At 43.4% G+C, this 26,165-nt stretch overlaps 1 protein-coding gene across 5 annotated transcripts in view; it reads right to left on the bottom strand.

Moving 5' to 3' along the window:
- The window catches only part of FSTL4 (follistatin like 4), a 196,875-nt gene that overhangs the window by 30,924 nt on the left and 139,786 nt on the right, over window positions 1-26,165 (bottom strand). For all 5 annotated transcript variants that reach the window (XM_051794063.1, XM_051794065.1, XM_051794064.1 and 2 more), the window contains one exon: window positions 7,012-7,178. In XM_051794063.1, the coding sequence (XP_051650023.1) occupies window positions 7,012-7,178 (167 nt within the window). The remainder of the gene's footprint in view (window positions 1-7,011; window positions 7,179-26,165) is intronic.

Here is a 26,165-nt window from a genome sequence, read left to right as displayed (position 1 = left end):
AAAACAGAGTGAACCACAAACATCTATAAAACTGATGGAAGGTGATTCTATCACCCAGGACTATCCCACTTTTAAAGCTGGAGTATTTCAGGGCTGTCCAGGAGGCTCAGCAAGTGCTGCACCACCCAGGGAGCTGGGACTGCCCTACCCCAACCCCAAGAATGCCCCACAGTGAGCTAGAAAGGCATTTAAATGTATTGTCCCATGAAAAAGAACAGGCAACCAGGAGAAAGTCAAGAAAAGTAACTTCTGAGACATGGTTTTCCTCATTTACCACTGAAGGTGAATTTTCACACAGTCATAGAATCATGGAATGGTTTGGGTTGGAAGGGACCTTAAAGCTCATCCAGTTCCACCCCCTGCCATGGGCAGGGACACCTTCCACTAGCCCAGGTTACTCCAAGCCCTGTCCAACCTGGCCTTGGACACTTCCAGGGATGGGGTGTCCCACAATTTTCTTCTGAAGAGGAAGAAACAGAAGTGATGAAACCAGAGGCAGTACCCACCTAACCCCACAAAGTGATGAACTCTGCACCACAGCAGCCAGATAGGCACAGGGTGTTCATCACCTCTATTTTATGAATTTCATTATAAAATAATTCTACACATTCTGATAAAAAAACCCTCAGAAACCTATGCTTATAATTTCTCATAATTGATAAGGTCGACTAGTGGCAGCTGATAAATTGGCTTCTCCAGCAGTTTGTCTCATGTTTTCTCTCCCTTTTTCCAATAAAATGTTCTCTGCCCTTCACGAGCTTCTTTCATGTCTTGCAGTTACCCCTCAACTAAAGGGCTGATTAAATGACCTTAGAATATATTTTAACTTTTCAAGATTAAATAAATGCACCACCCTGCCTTTTACATTGATAACAGCTTGGTAATCTATAAAATATTAAAAAAAAAAAAAAAGCTGCTATTCACACAGTCAAATTCAGAAAACAACAAAGCAGATACCAGAAAATGGATGTGTACCTTTTTTTTTGTATTGTATTTCCTTTCCATCACTACTGATTACCCAAGGCATCGCTCTCTCCAAACACAGGATGTTCCATATTTATTTATCCCCTTCCCATTCCAAGGCATTCCCTGGGCACGGGCTCTGCCGGGGCTCGGCGACACCGCGCTTGGAGACATGGAAAACATGGACATTGCCTGGAAATCCTGCTCACATTCTGTCCCAGGTGAATCCAACCTGTGACTGTAACACCACAAACCTCCTGCTCTGACACCCCAGAGGGAGCTGGGGGAGAGGAGCCCCGTTAACCCTGGATATGGATCCAGCCCCGATGCCAGGGGGTGCCGGGCACCCGCCACCCACCTTCTCCTGCCTGCTGCAGATGCTTCTTCATGAAGCTTCCCAACATACCTTGGGGTTGTTCCAACATTTAAACCCTTTACATTTTTGGTCAACTCTCCTGTTTTCCAGGAATTTTGAAGAGGAGTTAGTATAAAGTAGATTCAGGCTTATTATTTTTTAGGTTAACTTCCAACTTGATCAAGAAAAAAACTCCAATAAGGAACAGAAAAGCCAATCCCAGAGACACAAAAGCAGAGACTCCCCCACCTCCCCTGCTCTGGGGGAGGCACACTGGCACATGTCACCCTGCAGTGTGGCACTACTGCCACGGGTAGGGACACCTACCACTAGACCAGGTTGCTCCAAGACCATCCAACCTGGCCTTGGACACTTCCAAATTCAAGAAAAACACCACCCTGATTTCACAGTCACTAAGATGTATTAACTAGTTCCCATGAAAAAAGCTTGCCTGATCCTCACAGTCCCAGAAATCTCTCTGATAATGTTTACAGGGTTTTAAAACGAAATGTACCCAAGCATTTAATAAGACTATTATTATTCAAAATCTACAACAATGGCTATCACTTTGGAAACGATTTCTCCTCACTAATCAAATGTCTCTGATCTTTTTTTACAATAGATTCATGAGTGATTCATATAAAAATAATAAAAACTAAATTAGTCATGGGCTCTTAAATCACTTTCTTTGGTGTTTTTAATAATTCATTTCCAGAGACAAGCTGAGAACTTATGCTTCATTAATATTATTTGTTCTTGGTTTTACACATGCTATCACTTTAGTCATTTACATGGAGAAAAAAATCAGCCTTAAGCAAATGCCAGAAAACTATTGCAAACACAGCCTGATGGGACATTAATTTATCTTTTCTTGTTTTTCTGCTCAAAGAATTTAACACAACATAAGACTTTGCTGGTGAGCCAAAAAAAAAAGTTTTTGCTTGAACATATGGAAATGAACTTTTTAGATAGTTGTGTAATTATAATATAGATAAAAAATGGTTGAGTTTTATATCCTGAGAAACTCAGAGACAACATTACAAGGAAAATCAATGGTAGGTACATGCCTCTAAAAATGCAAGTGGATACAATTTCTGTAATCTTCATTATGGCAAAATGTGAGGCTCTATATTCTGAAAGTACTGTCAGAAGTAATTTTCCACTTAACCTCTACTCTAGAGCCTGCAAAGACCTTCAGGAAATACAAGGATTTTGTAAACTTTGATTTGAAAGTGAACAAACTTGGCTCTAAAGGTGCAACTTTGTGTCATTCGCTCCCATCGCTGCAGCATCTGGGTTTGATCATTTTAACAGCCCAAATTCCCTTAGCAGGGAATTAATGGGGTTTATTTTTTTTATTATTTAACAGTGAATCTACATTAAAAACATGAGGGTATCACCTTCATACAGACTGTTTTAATGGGAAAACTAATGCCAGGGAGTTGCACTTTAAAGGTTGGCTGTTTGCTTTGGGTTTCAAACATTAAAGATGGCAAACAACTTGTTAGAAAAGCTGAGTTTTGAACTAATGATCTAAGGCCAATTTGAGTTAAAATGTACAGATAAAAATGAAATCAGTAATGAAAGACACTAAAGAGTTTCTGCTCTAGGTACTTGCATTACACTTGGGAATTCACCACGTTCTTATCTACCTGTACACCACAATATTTGTTTTCTTATGGTAATCCTCTCTTCTCTGTTGTTTGTGTCTGCTTCTGAAGGAGTAACTTATGTTTATAAATTTTATCAATTTATGTATTTTTCTCTGGAGATAATGTCAAATCATGTGAAACAATGCCCTGTAAATATTATGTAAGTACCTTTGACTCCACGAGGAGTTTATTATATTTTCAAATTGAGGAATGCTTGCATAAGCATATATTTGGGGAAATGTACTGCCTGTTTCTAGGAGGCAAAAGTATATTATTTTGAAAGATGACACATCTGAACCACTTCACTATTTGTAATCAGAAATCAATTTATAGCTATGACAATCTTATCAGTTTCAGCAACATTATAGTTATTTTCTGCATGAGAAAAGTTGATGTGACTTTTTAAAGCAGAACTGCAAAGGGACTTCTAATGGATAAATAATATGCATGGGTAATTTATGTAGAAATAATATTTTTATGCTAAAAGCAATCTTAAATGTTTGCAAGAGAGATCGTTTAATTACATGTACCATTAGGATGGCTCTTCTTCAATAGCTGTGTGACAACTCATTAACAGAGCTCCTCACAGACAGGACAAGACAAATTATTACGAGTTGCTTATGAAAGCTTCTGATTAAGAGAGCAATGAAAAATTATTAATATTTTGTTGCCAATCAAGATATCACATAAAAATGATTTAACTAATGCACTTAAACAACCAGGCTCTGTAGTCATCTCCAATCTTTCAGTCCTGTGCAAATTTAGGATTATCTAGGTTTTTGTTGGCTGTCTTTGTCACTTGCAGTATTAATGTGGAACACGGTCATCCTTCTCAGACCACATTTGCCATGAATCCAGAGAGAACAAAGCCAGGAAGGACCCTCAGCAGTGCCTCTCCTGTGCTGCTCTCACACCTGGCTGGAAGGATTCTGGTTTTTCTAGACTTGAGCTTCTATTTTCATCTGATTTCTTGAATTAGCATTTAGAAGAGAAAGAGTTTAATTGAAACATAATACCAGGATTTTTCCAAGTGTGTGACTATCCTGTAGGTCCGTATGTGATTACCATTGTGCCAAGAGCAGAGAGGATTTTCTTGAAGTTAAAAAGGTACAATTAATCTCCTGTTGCACTTCCAATTAGCCAAATTGCCAACCTTATTGTGAAAAGCAGAAATGCAATCGAGTTTCTGCTTGAGGCGCCCTAAAAGAAAACTGAAGTAATTTAATTAACTGCCTTCAAGTACATTAGAAGCACGCTGCCTTTACTTCCCTGCTGTCAATGCCTTTAAATAGATTATTGTTTAATGGGAGTTTCTGCACCCACAAAAGGCTGAACCTTTGAAGTGCCTGCTGCCACCCCCCGGCCTGTTGGACACACATGGCTGCACACACATTGCTGCATTTTCACATGTCACCTTCTCAAAGCCAGGCAGGTGACACCTCCATGGGACAAGCAGCAACCCCAAACACGAGGTGTTCACGCTGCAGATGATGGCTCAGGTTTCACAACTACAGGACTTTAAAAACTTGGACTAAAGCTGGACAAGCTCAAGCAGTGGCCCCTGGGAATCTCATGATGTTTAGTGAGATCAAGTGCTGGTGCTGCCCCTGGGTCGGGGCAACCCCTGGTGTGAATCCAGGCTGAGGATGAAGAGATGGAGAGCAGCCCTGGGGGTGCTGGTGGATCAGAGGCTGGATTCACAAGTCAGCAAGGAAACTACACAGCTGTGTGCTTAAAAGATCAGAGTTTAACAGGCCTCCACCAACAGCTCACCAAAGTTCTTCCCTGGGAGGGTGGTGAGGCCCTGGTACAGGTTGCCCAGAGAAGCTGTGGCTGCCCCATCCCTGGAAGTGTCCAAGGCCAGGTTGGACAGGGCTTGGAGCAACCTGGGCTAGTGGAAGGTGTCCCTGCCCATGGCAAGGGGTGGGACTGGATGATCCTTAAGGTCCCTTCCAACCCAAACCATTGTGTGATTCTATGATAAACAAAAAGACTGGATTTACCAGCTGAAGGACCCCCTTTCAGCCCTGCTACCAACCAGTGCTTCAGACCTGCAGGTGCCCATCCTTGGTAGCCACAGAGGGGACAAGTCTGAGCTCGAGCATCCCACAGAATGCCCATGGTGGCAGAGAGAAAAGGAAAAATGGCAATCCCCAAATTGTGCCACCTCAAGCAACCAGACCAGAATACAGATGGTCGCAAGAGATACAGAACATAAAAAATTTTATACAGCTTAATTAAAGATGAAAAAAGGTGTGGAGGTGTTCATTAGACTAAAAAATGTTGATGTGCAGTGGTAGCAGGTGTTATATGACAAGGTGATAAGAGGTCATAAACTGACATGTGAAACATTAAAATTGAAGCATAAATCCTGTTTTTTTCCCTGTGAGAATCTCAGTGCTCTTTTGATAGAGTTTCTCAGTGATATACTAGTTCAAACAGATCAAAAAGGGATTTTTTTTTTTTGCTGTATTACACTCCATGGGAGTGTTGAATCATTCAGAAACCAGTGAGCTTATGTGCAAAGACATAACTCTGCCTCTTAACATAGAATAATCAATGGGAAAGAGAATTACTTATAAGCAACCCAGAAATCCACTTGGGCTGGCACTAAATGATGGGAGGAACTGGCATTTCAGTCTGAAAATGTACTCAGCATTCTCTTTAAAATAGTAGGAGTTGCAAATGAACCCTCACAGCCAAGTGCTATCTGTCCTGCAAGGGTGTGCTTCTACTCCAATTCTTGGACTGTCATTTTATGTCCAGTTCACATATAAATTTTAATCCTTTAAGATTAATCTTACCATAGACAAAATTTCATAAATGTGAGATAAGCACCGAGAATTTTCATTATTTTTGGCCAATAAATTCTAAGACCACTCTTAAGCCTCCATTGCATTTCAATGTCCTGCTCAAAGCAGTGACAAGAAATATATTTTAAAGGATAATACTTGCTTTGACAAAAAGAAAAAGATGTTTTGATGGTTTTAATTACTTGTGTACACAGTAATCACCTATACATGGTGCACATGATTTTCCTGCTAAGGTAGAGCCAACAAATAAAATACTGAGATGCCGTGTGCATTTCTGTCCCATGTGCTGTAATTTTCCTGTTCTAATGCAGAAGAATAAACCAAAGATTTTTCCCATTTCAGCAATCCTGGATACACAACAATTTAGGGAGCTACAGTATTGACTGTAACAGCTCTGAACTGAGTGGTTATCAAATTAACAAGAGCTGAACGAAAATATAAATCAACTCTTGCTGTACTGTAATTAAAATAAAATTTACCGTGTACTTCAATGCAAAGAGAAATGAAATACAGACCATATTTTCTGTACACTACTTTTCACTCTCTCCATAATTAAATGTTATTAAATAAATGACTAAGTTTATGCCATTATTCAGGTATTGTCTCTACTATCAACTATGACTCACAGATCAGACCAGCACTGCGAATTAAAAGAGATTCATCTTCCTTCCTGTGAGGGCATTGCCACACCCTGCTGAATAATCCCATTTTTAAACTGCTCCTCAGAAACAGCAGCCAAGGAATGAGAGAGGAGTATTGGCTGAAAGGCAAGTGAAACAGGAGGGAGAGAGATAGAAAAGTATTATTTGATTCAGAAAGGGGAGAGAGTCATTGCCAATCCCAAATTGTTTCACGCTCTCGATGAACCTGTTTCTTCGTACTGGGAAAGACATCCCTGAGGAGCTAATGGTCTGCAGAGCTGCTTGCCTCTGACTCTCCAGGTGTGTGGACCACAGGTTGCACCAATGGAATGAGCAACCAGGGGTGAAGTCCCTGTGCTGGGTCACTGCAGCACTGAGCTTTAATTTCACGTAACATGTTCCAAGTCCTCCTGCTCTCCACTGCTTTGCTTTTACCCCTCGGACATACTCACGTACACCAAACATCACGCCAGCTCCCAGTTTTCCACAGTAACAAGATAAAACTCGTGCCCTTTTAACCATCACCTGCTGAGTGAATGAGGTCACATTGGAGGCCCTGCCCAGACAATGGCAGCGGGAACACATACGTTGATGTCCTCCAGGTCGAGGAAGTTGAGGACGACGCCGTTGCGCTTCCAGACGATGGGGGGCCGCAGGGCCCCGCGGATGCCGCAGGTCAGGACGGTGCTGAGGCCCACGGTGATGGTGGTGACAGTGACCCTCTGCTCCTCCGGCAGGCTCAGCCGAACCACCTCTGTGAAAGGCACAGCGACAGGAACAACATCAAACACCGCACAGGGAAGCTGGGCCTCTCCTCCCCCAAGGCCCACGAAGTCCCCCAGACCACAGAGAAAACCTCCCTCTCCCCTTTGGGTAAAGGAAAAAAAAATAGAGAAACTGAAAGACCCGAAACCAACCGAGCTATAGCAAAATATATATATTTACATGATCATCATGGCTAGGCTTTGCAAAGACTTGGGAAGGGCTCTACCCACGTTTGTTACCAGTGTGCTGGTGGCTAAAAAGGCCAATACGGGATAGGCACATCCAGTTGCAAAAGGCACAGCAGAAAGACTCCTTAGGTGGTATATTCTGCAAGACACGATTCTTTCTGCATTGTCTTTTCTCCTCAAGAGTGATCCTGCGTGTGTTCTCAAAAGCATCAGCAGTGTTATAGATGGTGTGTCTGCAGACCTCCCGATTGGAGGCCAGAGTAGACATAGCAAAATATGTATATTTACATACAGTTATATACAGTTACAACACTACATACATATAAAAAGAGAACCCCAAACAACCCCCCCCAAAGGGGAAGGGAAAGGGAAAAGGTACAAAAACACAAAAGAAACCCGAAGCAGGTGTGCACAATCAATAAAGAACTAGCAAAAGAAAATTTTACTACCCTCCTTGAGACAGCAGAATCGGGTCAAGCACGGCCGGCACCGTCCACCTCCCGGGATCGGCAGAAACAACAGGGCCCGAAGGCCTCAACTCCCAGATGAGCAAGAACAACCACAAGGACCTGCTGTTCTCGAGTCCATCGGAAGTGAAGGGAGGAAGAGGCTTCTCTCTCCTTCTTATTTATGCCCTGACTTATGTAAAAATCATATGGAACACCGGGAATGTGGCCACTTCCTTGGTTACAAACTGGTCACCAAGGAAGGCCTAGACTGAAACTATCACATCCCCCCTCTGCCTTCTTTCTTTCTCATTCCAGGAATAACTCCGAAGGATTTTGGCAAGGAGTTGGAATATCTATGCTATAAGAAACCCAAAGACATAAACAATAAAGCCAAGTAAAGAGACAAATGGGATCTGCCACAACCAAAGTCACTGTGTCCCTTTGCTGAGGCATCTCAGCGGCAGCTGTGGCACGAGGGCACTGAGGTGGCCCACGGGCCAGCCTGGCTGACACAGAGCAGTATCAGGAGGACAGGGAGGACAAGCTCCCTGGCTTGAGATCATCTGGCTTTGTTTCTCTACAGCCCTCCTGCCAAGGTCCTTTGAAAAAGCACAAAAATGAGTCATGTTCATTCCTTGAAGAAGAAGAATAATTAAGGTCAGACTGCTATCGCTGAAACATAGATAAACCCAGTTTTAAATTGTCCAAATACTGGAAGCCACCAAACAGGAAATCTTCTTTACCAAAGACAGCCATATATGGCATCTGAGATACAGATGTCCTAAAAACCAAAGCTTTCTTGTATTTTATTTAAATTAAAAAAACACAACAGTTATTTTGACTTACGTGTGCCACACAAAAGAAACTCCTGAGGCAGACCTTACTGAATCCTCATCACCACCTCTTTGAAACCACATCTCCATCATTACACCCCACACAAGATCTTCATGTCACTTCCTGGGAAGATCTCAATGCCATGTGCACTTCCCTCCAGCCCTCTGAAGTGCTGACTTTCAGTGAATCTGAACACTCATTTTATCATGTCAGTTCACAGATTAACATGTGATTTGGCCTTAAACTTTAACGGCTTTGGTGGGAAAATCTTGCATTCCATGATGGGGCTTGCACGATGGAAATGCATGGAATAAAAAAAAAAGAAAAAGGTATCTACGTTGGCAAGCACCACTTTCCACCTCTTCACGTGTAGTCTAATTGAAAAATTGCTTTAACATCTCTTGAGTAGCAAATCTCTTAAATCTGTTCACTAAAATCCTCAGGCTATGTCAGCAGCCTTGGGCAGCCTGGACAAACTCAGTGCTCTGCTCTAGCAACTGACTGTGAAGAATTAGTGCCAAACCTGCTTGTGCAGACGTGCTCCAACAGCTCTGCACCCCTCCTCTCCTGCTTCTTCCACCTAAGACAGGAGTTAATGTGCCACAAAATGTATTCGCCACTGTGGATCTGAGGCTGACTTTGGGCTGCAGGGATCCATACAGGTACATCCCATATCTGCCAGCAGTGAGCATTTCTCCTCCTTAGAATTCCCAGTGCTGTTTTAGGAAGAGTACAGGCTGTTTTAAATAACAGGTAGCTATAGTTATGATAGATGGGTGGTCAAAATTAGGAATTTTTGACCAACTTGGTGCTAGTATTTGTTGTCTTCCAGAGGCATTACATGAGAAGAGAGAGTAACAGAATCCAACCATCAGTATTCTGTGCTTCACACCTTAAAAATCAGAAGGGGAGATGAATTAAGACTGGGAAGGAGAACGTTACCCACACAAGGTCACTGAGCTGGTTGGCGGCTGAGCCAGGAGGAGATAACACCTCATTAAATCACACTGCCCTCAGGCACCTGCTGGGAGAGATCAGGGATGTGGCAACTCAGGGGCACAGGCATAGGAGTGGAGATGCCCCAGAGAACCACCAAATGGTTTGGGTTGGAAGGGACCTTAGAGCCCATCTCATTCCACCCCCCTGCCATGGGCAGGGACACCTTCCATTAGACCAGGTTGCTCCAAGCCCCATCCAACCTGGCCTTGGTCATTTCCAGGGATGGTATGTCCATCCCAACACCCCCATCCAGCTTCCTGAAGCATGTAAACAGCACACAGGGGCTAAAAATGTAGTTATTTTCTGCATAATAAAGAACTCCTTTTAATGAATAAAATATTTGGAGCGCACTTGACAGGATAAAGAACTGATAATTACAATAATTTGTAGCGTGGAGTAGGGCTAATGAGGACATCTTTTCTTGAGGAGAAATGAAATAGAGGGCCATTCATTTACAAGAGAATTGTTTTTTCATCTTACTGCTGTTTTCCTTAATTCCCTCTGCTGTTTTTCATCCTGCCCTGAGCTCCCTGGCTCATGCTGGGCTCCCATAAGCTCCCTCTTCAGCAACGTTTTTTGAGTGCTTTGTTGCAGCAGAATTTAAGGCTCCCTGCCCATCTTCCAAATGACTGCTAAAAAGGCTTTGGCTTTTCCTTTTTAGAAGCACAGTAATGAAAAATACATTAACTTTTAATTAAGAAGACACCTTGCACAGCTGCCATTCCTGGATGAACCATATGAGGCCAGGAGATGACTTTTTTATGTTAAAGCATGTAATTAGCACAGACCACTTTAACAACACAAACACACTCCTTTTTAGAGTGTTTCTATGGAGCATATTTGAGAGCACCTTATTACCAATACATTTGAGGGACTCTTATTAACATCTAAAAGCCTTTCTACTACTACAGAATTATTTTGTGTGGTTTCAGTTATTGCTTTGTTGTTATCCACAGAAAAGATTTCCTTATGCAGTCAGGTGTATTGGGGAGGAAACAGGATTCCCTAAGAGGATGGGAGGCTGAGCTTTTGAAAAATCTCTTAAAAAACTCAAGAGTCTCGTACCTAATTTATAGAGCTTAGACACACTGATGTTATTTGATTTATGTGTACAAATTATTCAAGTCACCATAATGATTTTGTGTAGAGCTCCTAGATTAAGTATTGAGCACTTTTCATTTTATTTTTAAAAACCTTTAGGAGATAAAAGGATTTTTACCACGTGTGTAAAACTGAACATAACAAATGGTGCTCACTTGCAGAACACAAGTTGGCATGGAATTTGGTCCTAAAATCAAGTAGTTTTATGTTCATTTGGAAATTCTGCAGGATGATGCATGGAAACCAGCTTTCTACATCCCATAGGTCCAACAAGTCATCAAGTCATGTCAAACCTGGTACTTCTCTCTGGGATTTCAGCTGAAGTAACTCTCCAGCTTATTCCAGCTGAAAATAAAAAAAAGTTCTTGCCTCCTATTATCAGAGAGAGATGCCATCAGCAGATAATGGGATGCTGTCATTTTTCACTCAACTTTTACAGGGCTTTGTAATGATCACCTTTAAGAAAGAACTGAATTAAGGCTGACTCTGTATCAGAGGACCTGAAGTAACCTTTAATCAGGCAGATGAAAGACACTAAATGTGGTACAAAATCAAGATCAGTGAAGGGTGGCCAGGACACCACAACCTGTCCTTTGGTGACGGCAGAGCTCAGTGCCTGAGCACTGTGTGGCTCAGGAATCAGGGCAGTGCCATCTCCAAACCCCTCTGCCCTGTTCTGGAGGGTGAGAGATCAATCCCTCCCTGTGTGCCAGGGGTTCTCCCACCTTTCCTGCCTGGCCTGACACTGAGCCTGAAGCACTGAGCACCTCTGGTGACCCAGCAGTTGCCATCCTGATGTTCTCACATTAAATTACATTAAACTCCTTGCAGTGCCAGTCCCATGGGGAGAACATGAAGCCTTACTAATTCCTCTTCTTGTAAGAAAAATGTCAAGATCCTGTTGAACATTTTCCTCTGTCCCTCCTCCTCTCCAATGTTACCTAAGGTGCTAAGCTGGAGTTACACTGCACCCTCATCAGCTCTGCATACTAATGCAGCAGGTACTGCTTGTTGTGCTGGTTTATCATGGAAATCTTTCTCTCTGCTGTCATTTGCAGCCTGCCAAAGGCAATCATAATTTCCCCGTGAAGACATGTATAATTGAGGTCATTACAGGGAGCAACCTGGAACGAACATCTATGGAGAAAACCTCCTTGATGTAGTGCCTCGTGGAGATAATCTACACAGTGATGTGGGGCACCTGCCTTTGCTCGTGCTGCACTACCTACAGACACAGATCTCACTTAATACCATTAATTAGATCTCTTCCCTTAAATCTAAAGAAAATATCCTTTTTAATGCATTGTTGCCACCTTTAATCATTGTTATAGTTGTTCATGGAGATCTTGCCTTGCTAAAACAGAATATCTTAGAATCATAGAATAGTTTGGGTTAGAAGAGAACTTTAGGATCATCTCATTCCAATCCCCTGCCATGGGCAGGGACACCTTCCACTATTGCAGGTTGCTCCAAGCCCGGTCCAGCCTGACCTTGGACACTCCCAGGGATGGGGCAGCCACAGCTTCTCTGGGCAACCTGTGCCAGGGGCTCCCCACCCTCACAGGGAGGAATTCCTTCCTAATATCTAATCTACTCTGGCTCTATTGCTGAGATCGTGCCTATGAGATGAGGCAATGCCTTTTTAATCCTGTAACTCGTTCTCAGAGGGGAGAGAAAGAACCAAAACGTCCCTTGTTTGATGTAACGGGAGAATGACTTTCAAAGAAAGTCTCCAGCACTGACTCTTGCCCCCAAATTAATGCTCCTGAGCAGAGAGACCTGCTGTTTGTGAACTGAAGCATGGGTAACACAGCCCTAAATACATCCTGTTTCTCCAGCAATGGTTCAAGTCAGGGTTGATTTAATGGGATGGAAACTTTAGTGTCTACTTAATTCCCCAAGTCCTGCAGCTGTGTTTATGCACTGCATTGCATTAGTAAAATCTGTTTATTGCCTCAGGGCCATGAAGGTCAGTGGTGACTTTGGCATTTGTTTCAACAGATAAGAGAGTTCTCTAGCTGAACACACTCTAAGGTGAGGAGCTCACTGAATCAAGAAAGTAAAAACAATTAATGGATCATAGTTAAAAACAGGATATACCCTTTTTAATTTTTTTTCCCCCCAATAAATTTGATGAGATGTATTTGGTTTTGCATGGAGTTTGGAGAAATTTTAGTCCCTCTTAAAGCTGAGCCAACTGCAGCTAATTGATTTTAAAATGACCATGTTAGACGTGAGGTGTGTGCCTAAACATGCCACTGAAGATGAAGTTTGGCCAGACAACGAGGGACTCTGGTGCTACTGCTGGGGAGACATTGGGATGAGATGTCATCTGGACAGTCACAGCTGGGAGAGGTTAAAAGCAATGAAAAGCAGTTCACAGTGGGTCAGAATCTGTAAAGCACTGTATAATATGCTTATAAATTACTGATATTAGCATTTGATTTAGTTTCTACTCTACTCTATAGGCCAAATAAATGAATTAGTAACAACCTCAGTACACAAATCACCCTAGTTTGCCTTTGCAAACCTGTCCCACTGGCTGTTTTTAGGACTATCTCCAGAAGAAACACTGTCATGCCATCACATTTTGCTGATTATTAAGGTTCAACAAGCTGCTCTCCCCCAGACACATCTCCTGCCCTCTCACCTGCCCTGAGACAGTGCTGGATGGAAAGGGCCATCCAGCACTCAGCCACAAAAGCCAACTCCATTTTCTGAAAGCCAGCTTGGAATGACAGCAAAGCCAGTCATGCTACTAAAATTGTTTATGTTATTAATTAACAACATTAGAGCTGTTAATGAACATGATTAAAGTTGTTCACAATTAATGAACCCAGAGAATTCCTGCAGCTCCCACATCAGTTCAGAGAGGTGACTGGGATGAGGTTTCTGGCTTTCTAACCTGTAAAAAACACCACCAAGAGCTGGCTCTGCCTCTGGCCACCCTTGGTGTGACATCTCAGGAGCTTGGTGTCCCTCAAAAAGAGGCAGCTCTAAGGACTGTAAGCTTAATTAATGTGAACAACAAAGCTAAGTAGAAATGTTCATGCCTCAGCTTTATTTTGTAACTGCAATAATTCAGGTTCTTAATGTAATTTATAAATCCTCAGGACCTCGTGTGTGCTACTTCAGAAAGCATTTTATTGTAAATTCTCTACTAAATTAGCAATGCTGTTTTCTAAGTCATAAAAAGGCATCATTATATTTCCAGTAGAATTTAGTACCTGAGGCCCTCTTCTGTCATTACTCTTGATGGCCACAGGTAGGTCCCAACCTTACACTTGAAGCTAAAACCTGTGTTGTTGTGGAATTCAAAATCAATGTGTGCAAGTCACCCACAAGACTCAGCTCTGGTGTGGGGCTGTAAGACAAGACCCCATCTCTCATCCCTGTTAAGCTGAACGACTCTTTTAGTCCATGTGACCATGACTTAAGGTAAGAGAAAAGCAGATATTGAAACAATGAAATATTATGACACCTTTTCTTCAGCAACTGCGTCCATAAAATGCTATCAATGATACACCATAGAATGGTTTGGGTTGGAATAGATGTTCCAAGATTATCTTGTCCGACCCCCTGCCAGGGGCAGGGACACCTTTCACTAGATCAGGCTGATATTTCCATAATGAGAATGTGCAGAACAAAACAAAGCACAACCTGAAGGGGGTGGAATCTCACATCAGACTTTGGTCCAGTTTCTCACTAAGAGGGATTAGGACTCACATGCAGACCACAATGCCCTTGGTCCTATGAAATACCTGCATGTTCCCCTCTGGAAGAGTGAACAAGTTCCCCAGGGGAGGAGGAGCAGCATTTCCAGCAGCTGGATTTGAGAGCAGTCAAGGATTTCTTCAGATCTCCTGGACTTCAGAGATCTGGAGGCTGGTACCACCTTGAGACAGTGTCTCAGTCCCCTCCTGGGCCCTGGGTCACCCTGCCTGCCTTGGGGATCTGCTCCCACACTGACCACAGAGGAACTCCAGGTGAGTAATTCCAACAGAGCCACCTGCACTGGAAATGTTACATCTGGAGAGACAAACTGTTCAAACAGCTGCTTAGTTATCTAAATTATACACAAAGTCCTTCCAACAATCATACACATTTAAGTCCAGCTCTCCCACATGAATTTCTATCAAGCACATTCACGTAGTTAATAAATTTGCTAAAAATCGTTTCTATTGACTTTTAACCAAACACAGCTTCTTTAAGTACTTTATCCTAAAGATCAATTTGTTTTCCTCTTTTTTTTCTAAAGAAAACAAGCAACACACTTTCCATCACAAAATCCCATCACCGTCCTCCTGTTACTAATCAGAGGGAGAACATCGAGTTTGTGCAGGAAGGGATAATTCATTCATTCTTGAAAGTACATGAATAAATATAAGTTGTTCAGTGCTTAATTATCTAATCTCCTGAGGGTGGTGATGGATTCATTATGTAAATAGGCATAAGTAGTCTATTTTAGAGAATAGTTTACATAAATGCATTTGTTTTTATTTTAAATTCCTATTTCCCACAGATTGAGAGCAACGTTGATACGATTAATTCCTGATAAAATATTCCCATGTTGTACCAACAGTGTCCTGCCGAGATTGGAACAGCCACACATTTCCCCAGCCAATTTATTAACTTCAAAAGTAAAATTACTAATGGTCTAACAGGCTCTCAGAATTCCTTCTGGGAGTTGCAGAATCACAGATTGGTTTGGGTGGGAAGGGACCTTAAAGCTCATCCAGTCCCACCCCCTGCCATGGGCAGGGACACCTTCCACTAGCCCAGGCTGCTCCAAGCCCCTTCCAACCTGGCCTTGGACACTTCCAGAGATCCAGGGGCAGCCACAGCTTCTCTGGGTAACCTGTCCATGCCAGTTTAACATGATACTCAAAAGACTTTTTTTCTTAAGATCCTCAAAAGCCTCTTTTTCTTAAGAATGTCAAAATCACACTGTAGGTCCTCCTCTGCCTCTCCCCAAATAACTGTGGGAGAGCAGTTTTTCACTGACCACACTGAAAAATAAAGAACATTACGGGTTTTTGAGGACAGATGTGAGGTGTTGCAGATGCCCTCTGAGTTTCACACTCTCTGTCCTACTGGAACTTTAGACACAAATGCATCAGTTGTTTCACTGCCACAAAGGTTGTCCCTTCTATAAGGTTTATTTCAGCATTTGTAGCAGTTAAAGAGTTTTTTCCAGTCCAGAAATTCCTTAGCTTTGAGACTGACAACATTTGGCATGGGCAGTGTTCTTCCAAATCAAACAAGACTTTTAACAACAGCCACTATCTATATTTAAACTACGGTATTTCAGAGTTTCAGAACCAAAAAGCATATGAAACCACTAAACTTATTTTTGTAACTTTTCTCAGTTCCAACAGCTGAACTGATTTATACCTGATTTAAGACAGAAAAAGATAGCTTCTGCTGGAGGATGTGGCAAGCCAAGTTTCTCCCTGGAGTGAATTTTTATGGAGGCTCTATAAACCTCTAGGGTTTATCACGGAAATACTGTCAGAACATTAAGTTCAGTATGACTTGTGGGAACCACTAAAATGTGGACATAAATTACTTCAAAAATAGAGACAAGTCAGGCCATGGGATATTTGGAGTTCAAGAAGCATTCACACATAGTTTGAAACCTGAATCATCAAAAATGGCTGCATTGAACTGCTCCAATCTTTCACTCTGTCCATTTTCCTGAGTTCCTGGCCAGCACCATCAGGGAATGTGATACACTGAAAAACAGATGCAACAGGAAACAAGGAGCCTAGAAAAAAAACACCCCTGTGTTCCTTCTCAACCTCAATTAAGGGTCTGTAAAAAAGCATTTATAGGTGTATGTATTTCTTTCATTTACTGTGCTCATAAACAACCAAATCAATGAGAGCACACCTCTGGAGTTGTAAATAAGCATTAGTGATGGTTTTCATGGAGCTTTCATTGCTTTCTATGGATCACTGCAAATTCAGCTGTGGTGACTGGATGGATTTTGCATCTTTCCTGACTGTGGTTATGCTCAGGATGCTTAATAAATACAAGGACTCTGCTTTCCTGTGCTCATGCCATCCCAAGACAGAACCTGAGATACTTCACCTTGGATGGAGCTTGGAGCAAGCTGGTGTAGTGGAAGGTGTCCCTGCACATGGGATGGGGGATCTCTGAGGTCCCTTCCAACCCAAACCATTCTGTGACTGATGCATTTCTTCTCAGCCCAAGGTGCTGCCAGTCCTGCCTTGGAAGGTGAGGCTTTGGGCCAGTTTAATGGGAGCTGCAGTGATGTACAGATCTGAGATGGCACAAACTGGTGGGGACCCTGCAAGGTGACAGCAAGGCTGTGCTGCAGCAACATTTCTCCAGATAACATCTTGCATTTTCAAAATACATTAGTTGATAAAAACTCAGGCATCAGCACTCTCACTGTGTCCTTCCCATGTTCAGATCTGCCTCCCTAAAGTTCAGGAGAAAGGAATGTGTAGATGAGCAGCAGCAAGTTGAGAAGAATCATGTACTTCCATACTATTTCCTTCTGGTGCAGGGAAAGTACAGAGCAAAGAACAGAACCTACAGAAAATCCCCTGCTATCAACACATGGCTTGTTGTGGGCAGCTTTTGTCCTGGTTAAACCTCTCCCCTGCAGATAAGAGCCTTTAACTGGTTAATTCATCAGTGCTCCAGCACAATGCTGGGCAGGCAGCTGGGATTTTGGAACAAATTTGGAATCAGGATGGACAACAAAAGGTTTGGAAGGGTCCAGCACTGAAGGGATTAAGTACAGCCACCAAGGTGGCTTTTCCAGTGGACTTGAAACCTCTGCAGAGAGCTCCAGGGATAGTGTCAAGCCATGGTGATGGTAGAAGAAGCAGATTTAAGTCCTAGCCCAGACAGTGACCCCTGCTCTGCCTCAGTTTTCCCAGGGGAAGGAATTCCTAGGAATTCTATATTCTGGGAATAACATATTTGAAAAGATTTCTTGGACCCATGGAAATAGGGGTCACACAAATACCCCCAAGCATGTCATGTTGGTGGATTTCTCATTAAAGCCCCTCTGAGGTTCATGGATAAAATCCACATATAAAACTGAAATTTAATTACATAAAAATACTTTGAAGCCAAGATTTGCAGCTTCTGCTGTGAGAAACTTAAATTCCAGTAATATAAGAATGATAAATGCTGCATCCTTGAAAGTAACAGGAAAAACAAATCACCCAGACTACCATATTAAAAAGCATATTGAAAAGCAAGATATGCTGGCAAAACCCAACGTGGCCAGTTGTACTTTGTGTACAGACTGACAGCAGCATCTCGAAACTTTTACATCTGCAGAGCAAAATGATTTATAGAAGCTGTTCTTTATCATCCAGGCTTATAAGTCTTATGTCATATAAAACCCCCTGGCACCAGAAGAACATTCTGATTGCAGGAGAGAGCAGTGACAGCCTCCATCACCTGGGTCTCACAGTGCCCTTCTAATCCTGCCAGGACTTATTTAGAGAGCAGCCATTCAACAATTTTGTTTTCCTTATCTTATATCCTCAACCTTATTTTCAGCTATTCAAATGCAGCTCTGAAGGTAGAAATGATTCATTGCTCCCTGGATTTTTCTGTAACACTTTTCACCATTAAATCCGCTTCAGAAACGCTCGTGAGCACCTTTGACATGTTTGCTTTCACTGAGTTATGTGGCCTCAGAGAGGAATTGTTTCACACAGGGGACTTTTTAGCCCTTCTGCCTTGTCTCTGCTCAGCCTGCTCCCAGCTCTGACCTGTCCAAGACCTCCTGTCCCTGCCTTCAGCCACCCCACCCCACTGGCTGTGACTTCCAGCCCTCACCAGTCACCCCAACCAGGACTGGTCCCCATTTCCCTTCCCTGCAGCCACAGCTCTTCCATCACCTCTGGATTTGCCACCTTCCCTCTTCACCCTCCCAGGTCCAGCAGAGACTGACAGGGCAATGCATGGCCTGGCCCTGCTCCTGCCTCTGCTGCTTCTCCCCAAAGGAATTTCTCTGCCAAAACCTGAGGAGCTTTTCCGAATCTCTGCAATCTGCACCTGAGTTTGCATCTCAAAACTCAGTCCTGCTTGGGCTGCTCCAGCTCCTCCAGCCCTCAGCCCACCTCTGCTCTCAGCCTGCTTCAACATGTGTCTCATATCTCTTCCAACCAACAGTATTTAAAAATCAGAGTGATAAAAAAAACATAGAATGGTTGAGGTTGGAATCACAGAATGGTTTGGGTTGGAAAGGAACTTAAAGACCAGCCCATTCCACCCCTCCTGCCACAGGCAGGGACACCTTCCACTAGCCCAGGCTGCTCCAAGCCCTGTCCAACTTGGCCTTGGACACTTGCAGGGATGGGGCAGGCACAGCCTCTCTCTAATGAGCACATTTCCATCCCTTCTTTCTATAAAAACAGTCTTCTAATTTTTTACTATTTGTTAATTGTTCCCTATTTAATTGCCACCAACTATATCTCATTATTTCTTTATATGTGACATTAAATATCTCTGTGCAACCTACCACCTCCTCCCTATAGAGGCAATTACAGACCACAGCACTGAGATTTCTCTTGTACTAACAGAACACAATCTTAGATCTCCCCATTTTGGTGATGGCTCTTAATATTGACTTTTTAGGCTGACTGCAGTAGGTACATGCCTTGTTTACGTTTAATGATCACAAATTAAAATCAGCTCAATGAACTAAACACCTGAGGAATGCACAGTGCACTGTATATAATGAATTACTGCTGATTGAGTCTATAACTTAAATAGAAACACAATCTTTGAACATATATTTAATTTACAACAGCCCAGAAACCTAGTGGGCCAAGCAAAAGCTTGTTTAATGCTAAGTTATTCACCAGCATAGCTGAATACAACAAAAAACAATATTCATCACATCAAGAGTCTGGGGACAATTTCTTTTTAAGATCTTTAGCACAGCACTCATCACAAATATTGTCAAGCAGATGCTCTGTTTTTCCAAGGAACAACTCACTCTTAATGTAAAGAAAAGCCCAGAAATTCTCTCAGAATCCACACCCACGTGCACATCACAACCACCACATCACAGAAAGGGTTAAATGGTGACCCTCCTCCTGCTGGTTCCTCCCTGAACACGAGTTTTCCTCCATCCAGACCTTCCTCCACCTCTAGTTTATGCAGAGTCACAGAAACAACATCCACAACACATTAATTTACTCACCAAAGGTCAGATACAAATTAGTAAATCATAAAGAGCCACTATCTTGCAGAGTACATCAGCACTGATGGCTCAATTGCTTTTGCTAATATCTTCCCTAAATAATACCTTGGCCCTAAGAAACCACTGAAATCACCATTAAAGTTGATTATTAAATATCTACATTAAAGTGTAGCTATTGCTCATGAGGGGAACCCCGAAGTTCAAACTTTCCAAGGCAAAATCTGCAGCCAATACAATTATTGCAGATGCCAGTATTTATTGCCCATCGTGTAAATCATGGCTTTGCTAATGAAATGATTCCCACAAACGTAACATGACATCCATTCCCTAAGATATAACACATACCTGCAGGGCACGCCATGAAAAGCCTTCTGCTGTGCTGTAATTGCTGGAGAGCCCTTTGTGGCTCACAGCCCTTCAAAGTAATCTTAACTCCTACATTTTTAATTGGCTCAGCTGTGTTATTATTAATTTGGATAAACAATTAATGGTAATTTATGGAGCTATTCCTTTGTTAGTCCCAGTGCTGTTGCGGTGCCCCACACGATGCCTGACAAGGTTTGGTTTGGATTTTATGTGTGAGACACACACCTACCAAAAAGGCCCAGCCATGATCAGGGCTTCACAGGGCAAAGCTGTGTTCAAACATATATTAAAAATGTGCTAGAAACACGGTTTGTGCCCTAGAGAGCTGCAATGGAAATATGCAACAGAGACAGAAGATGGCAGGGAAACCAAGGCACAGTTGTGTTGAGCAGAGCAAACCTCACCTCCCTGCTTGTGAGCTGCACTGCCAACCCCCCCAAAAATGTCATAAATCACTGTGGCAAGAATTGTTCATATCTTCTCCCTGAAGATATGGGACCTTTGGGTCATTTCACCATGGTGACCCACTCAGCTACAAGTATTTGGGATTTCTCTGTGTCTGGCAAGACCCCAGGTGCATGAGTGGATGTTTCTGGCAGTGGTTAATCCCAGGTGGAGGGGATTTAAGAAGCATTAGCTAATTATGCTGTTTAAATAGGTGACGTGAATATTCTTTCATTTGTCTTACACTAATGCTTCACCTTTTCCCAAAACTCTCATTTCTCTACCTTTTCTACTATTTTCTCCCTTTCCCTTGCTAAGGGTGCATTGAGCAAGGCAGTAAAATGCCAACGTGTGGAACTGAGAAGATTGACTCTGATCCTATAAAAAGAGCATCCCACAAGTGAAAATGCCCCCAAGTAGTGCCAAAAGCTGAGAGACACCACTCTTTAGTCTGGGTGACATCAAGGAGGATGTAATTTCCCATCCCCATTTCATCCCAGGCAGGGGATGACAATGCTCAGTGCTGCCATGGGCCAGGCAAACCTCACCTCCAACCAGGGGAGGATGAACTTTGCAGGAAAAATCCCTCAGCCCTTGTGCAGAGCAGGGCCTGGATTCCACAGGCTCCCAGCACAGCAGGGGTGTGTCAGTGCTGGATAAGCCCCTCCAGACAGGCTGGGGCAGAAGTGCAGGAGCAGGTTGTGCACAAGGACTCCTGAGAACAAGCAGCATTAGTGGTACCTCAGGGTGTGCACCAAGGGCTGATTTCCACAGGCATCCCTGTTCTTTGCCCCACGTTAAAGCTGTGCCTGTGATTTTAAATCCCCCCACCAAAGACATGACTGTCTCACTGCACTTCATTGCACTGCAAATCATCAACTCAGTATAAATCAAGAGCAAGGCAGACACAGGAAACATGAAGGATGAAGTGCCAAAGTCAGGGACACATTGTGAAAAAAGCTCTTAATGATTCAGAGTAATATATTTCAGATGTTTGAGCAAACAAAGCATTCACAAACTGCAGCAGAACTGCTCCTTTCAGGCTGAATGGAGCCTTTATTTTCAAGTTACAGATAATAGAGATTGAAGGAAGGAGAAAAGCCAAGGACACTAAACTAGGTACAGCAGTGCTCCCCCATATTTTGAAGCAGGCAGGCACAGAAACATTTTGTGATGATCTTTTGTGATGCTGCCTGCTGTGGTATGGACACCTGATCCATCTGTTTTTTCCTACCTTCTTCTCTTGGCAATACCTGAGGGGATGAACTGCTCATCAAAATTTATGCTCCGTGTTAAAGGGGAAAGCATCCTTATCTCCTGCAGGGTTACAGAGGTGGGAAGGGAAAAAGCAAGGAGATCCCTTCTTCCTAATCTCCTATTAATATAAGGCACGAGGGGCCAGCACATCAACCATGAACATCCTTGGAGACCATCCCAAGGAGAAGTCTTGAGACATCTGCCAGAGCACTGACAGTGCACGAGAGGAAAAGCCTGCATGGGATGGTCTCTTGTGGACACAGCCTTGGGAAGACTTCAGGCCTGAAGAGACCTCACTCCAGGACTCTGTGGATCATATAAATGAAGTTTATGGTTTGCTGCAACTTGCAGTGGGAGACACAAACCTGCACTTGCTCGAGGCATGAACTGCATCAAATGTCCAGGAACTCAAAAGAGTATTTCATGACAGAAGAGGATGTTAGTAGTTTCTGTTTGATGAATAACAGAGTGGAAGAAGCTGGAATTGCTCCAGGATGTCAAGGTTAACAACAACCCCTCTATTACAAAAAACGTTACGGGTGAATCTTAAATGACTACAGATGGTCAGGTGTTGATTTTGCATGTCCTTTGAAAGACAGTACTGTCAGCAAAACAGTGCCTTCTAACCAAATTTTGAAGTTCAATACTCTGTCAGCAGGAAGAGTGTTGGCTCTCTAACTGACTCATCAAAATATTGTTCTTTTAGTTTCCTCTAGTGACTTTCCATTTGAGTGCTGCTCTGGGGCTGCCTCACCACGACAAGAATATCTGCACAATTCATAGTTGTGGTTTTTTTTTTTTTTCCTCTCCCCAGTAATATTCCTTTATGGAAAGAACATAAAAATCCTTGCTTTACAGATGGTGAGGTGAAGCAGAGACAGACATTATTTAGCAGCAGTTTCACAGTGTGTCTGAACCAGAACCAGCCACATGCCTTACTTCCCAAGGTTACTTTTCCAGCCTCTCCAAGATCACTTCATAATCCCATTATGGGTGGCATAGCTGTGTACACACAGCTGCCTCCTTGGAGTGCTCCTCTTCAAATGTGAGCAAGGCGTGAGTTCTCAGTGGTTGCCATGCCCTGTTTTGATCTTGGCTTCTGTGAGGGTTTGTAGAAGGGCACAGTGGGGACAGTTACCAGCGAACCCAAAAAATCAGTGTGAGAGGAGACTGGGGGCTGGGTTAAAATATACAACCACTGAACTAACAGCCTAACACCACATGAAATGTCATCTTTAGATTTTCTGCACCTTCATGCTGTTACATTAGACTGTAAGTCATCTGAGTGGTATTCCTGGAGTCTTTTGATCCTTGCTCAGCTGCTGCATGTGCTGTGGAGACCTGCACGACCTCCCCCTCCCCAGAGAAAACAGGGTGTGCCACCCCATGGCAACACTGCCTGTAAGTCACCTCCTTGGCTGTGCTGGCACCTTTCTTGCCTATTTTCTACTTCAGCCAGCTTTTCTTCATTCCCATTTCCCACTGAGTGTCCTAGGGAGGGTGTCCCTCACACAGGTCAGGGCAGCACTGCTGTGGGATGCCCTGCTCCTCCTGGGCTCCCTCCCAGCCTCATCATCCCCACATCACTGTCATATTTATCACTGGGTGATGCACACAAACAGAAAATACAATAGACTAACTCATTTATTTCCACTTGTTATTGATGACCTTTCATGACTTTCATAACTCCGCCTCGCTCCACCACTCCTGAGTTATGGGGTCACCCATAACTCAGGGAAATAAATGAAGTTTCCCATCAGCCTATTGTATATCCCCATTTATTACCTTTTTATTACCAACCTTTAAAGTTTTATCCCCTAGTATCTTGCTTTACAGTGGCATAACATTCAGATGCAGGGATGGACATGAATCAGGCCCAAACATTTTGGTTCACTTGGGTTTCACTGGAGAAGAGCTGTGCTGACCCACAGGTACAAGGACTGTTTTTTCCATGCCATCAGGATGTCTGAGCCTCTACAATGAAATTATGCCAATGCTCAGGCTCCTGTTTTTGTACTAAACGAGGTACAGTGGTTTTTTATGACTATTTTACGTTAAGATCATTTGTGGAACAAGCTTTTCCACAGAAATGACAAGGTGCATCACGCAGATCATTGCTTCAAAGGTCTGGAGAAGATGTTTGAGGGTGAGCTGCTGGAGGGTATGATGTGTGTACAGTGTTGCCTACAACAGGTCGAATAACAATCCTTTAAAACCTCCAGCTGCAGCATTTCTGAGCAAGTGCAGTGCTGCTGTACAGAACCCCTTCTGTCTTTGACCTGTCAGTAAAAAGCCAGAAGACTGAAATCAGCCAGTACAGGAAGTCTCAAGGTAATACTTAAATTCTTTGTGTGTGTTTATCACAGGAGCTCCTGTGCTCCAGGTGCTGTGATGCAGTTTTGCAGGACACTGCCCACCCTCATGGCTGTGCCCATTCCCAGGGTGCTGCCTCAGCTCCCAGGGGGTCCTTGGCTCCATAAATCATGATCTGAGCCATGGCCAGGGCTGGCCTGGGGCAGCCATCCAGGGGTGAGGGGAGAAATATGAGCTGGAGTTGGAGCAAGGGATGTCCCTTTTCCACGCAACAGAGAACCACTGAGGGCACAGAATCACAGAATTGCTAAGGCTGGAAAAGACCTTTAAAGATTATCAAGTCCAACAGTCAACCCCGCACCACCACCACGTTCACCACTAAACCATATCCTCAAGTGTCACATTCACATGTTTTCTGAACCCTTTCCACTTTCCTGAGCAGCCTGTGCCAGGGCTTGACAAACTTTTCTGTGAAGAAATTTCTCCTAATAACTAATGTAAACCTCCCCTGGCACAAGCTGAGGCCCCACTGAGGTCAAGGGGTTTACTGGAGTCTAGAAGTAGACTGAACCATGAAGAAGGCTGGGGCTGTCTCCCAGAAGTCTTGCATGAGAGAATAACCTGCAGGTGCAGAAATCAGCCCAGGAAAAGGTGAAAGAACCGGCCCACGAGCACAGACCCCACGGAGGGAGCAGCTGCTGCCTGTGACACTCACAGACAACTCCTGGCAGGATGTGTTAATTTATTAATCTACTTTGAACAGAAACCTGTGAGACCACCCTTTAGTGCACAGTGAGAAAACCAAAGCAAAGCTATTATGCTACAAGGAAATAAACACAATGTTGTGACTTCTCTTCTTGATCACTGTCTCCACGTGGTCACGGGAAGGAGCAGTGACACTGCTCTGGGAGACAGATTCTGCAGCCCCAGAACCAGCCCAAGACCAGAAGAGCCGAGGGCAGGACATAAATAAAGGACATTTCCTCTTCCCTTAAGAGGAAAATACTGGAATTGCCCACTGAAGCTTTCAAAAAGTGAAAGAACTGGAGACCTGATAATACTGATATATTGCCACACTTCCAAGGAGTAAGAGAGTGCTATAATAAGGAAATATGGGCAGACTTCAGAACCCAGAGCGGCTTCATAAAATAAAACAAACAGATCTTCAAAAATATTTTTTCAGGCAATTAACTGAAGTCAAGAATATGGAAGGAGCACTGTCTGTTTCCAAGGGGAAAGCTAGAAAATAAATTAAAAAGGACAGGAAAATTGTCTCTGAATCAGGACCAAATTCCACAGCTCAGGGGACCATTTCTACCCGCTCTGTGGAAAGTAATTTGCTCTACAAATTCAAATGTAAATGTCCTTCCCTGGGCTCAGATGAAGGTTCCTCCTGACCTGCATGGCAGGTCCCCAGCCCCAGTTCATGCTGCAGGGGCTTGTTCCCCACAGCTCAGAAGGCAGGAGGAAGAGGGGACAGGGGACATGTGCCAACCTTGAACCAGGGCTGGGAGCTGATCCTAGAAAAGAACAGCAGAGCCAAGGTCCCCTTCCCGAAAGGATGCCCAAACCCACGGAAAAAGAAGGAATACCATGTGCCTAAATACCTGCAGCTCTTAGGAATAAAGATCAGGAATACGACCCTCTGCTCTTCACATCACAGGTTCCCACTGCACATCACACTGCTTCCATTTGTAATGGGGGAAATATTTCCTTAAGTATCCTTTCTTTCCATAACTCCTCCCAGTTTGCAGAGCAGCACCTTCTCAAGTCACATTCCCCTGCAAGTTCTGGTAGGAAGGGCCTGGAGGAGCTGAGCAGTG

This window comes from Manacus candei, unplaced genomic scaffold (assembly GCF_025592945.1).
Source record: "Manacus candei isolate 608988 ecotype Guabito, Panama unplaced genomic scaffold, ASM2559294v1 h1tg000037l, whole genome shotgun sequence".
NCBI lineage: Eukaryota > Metazoa > Chordata > Aves > Passeriformes > Pipridae > Manacus > Manacus candei.
This window is presented reverse-complemented; position numbering and strand designations above follow the sequence as displayed.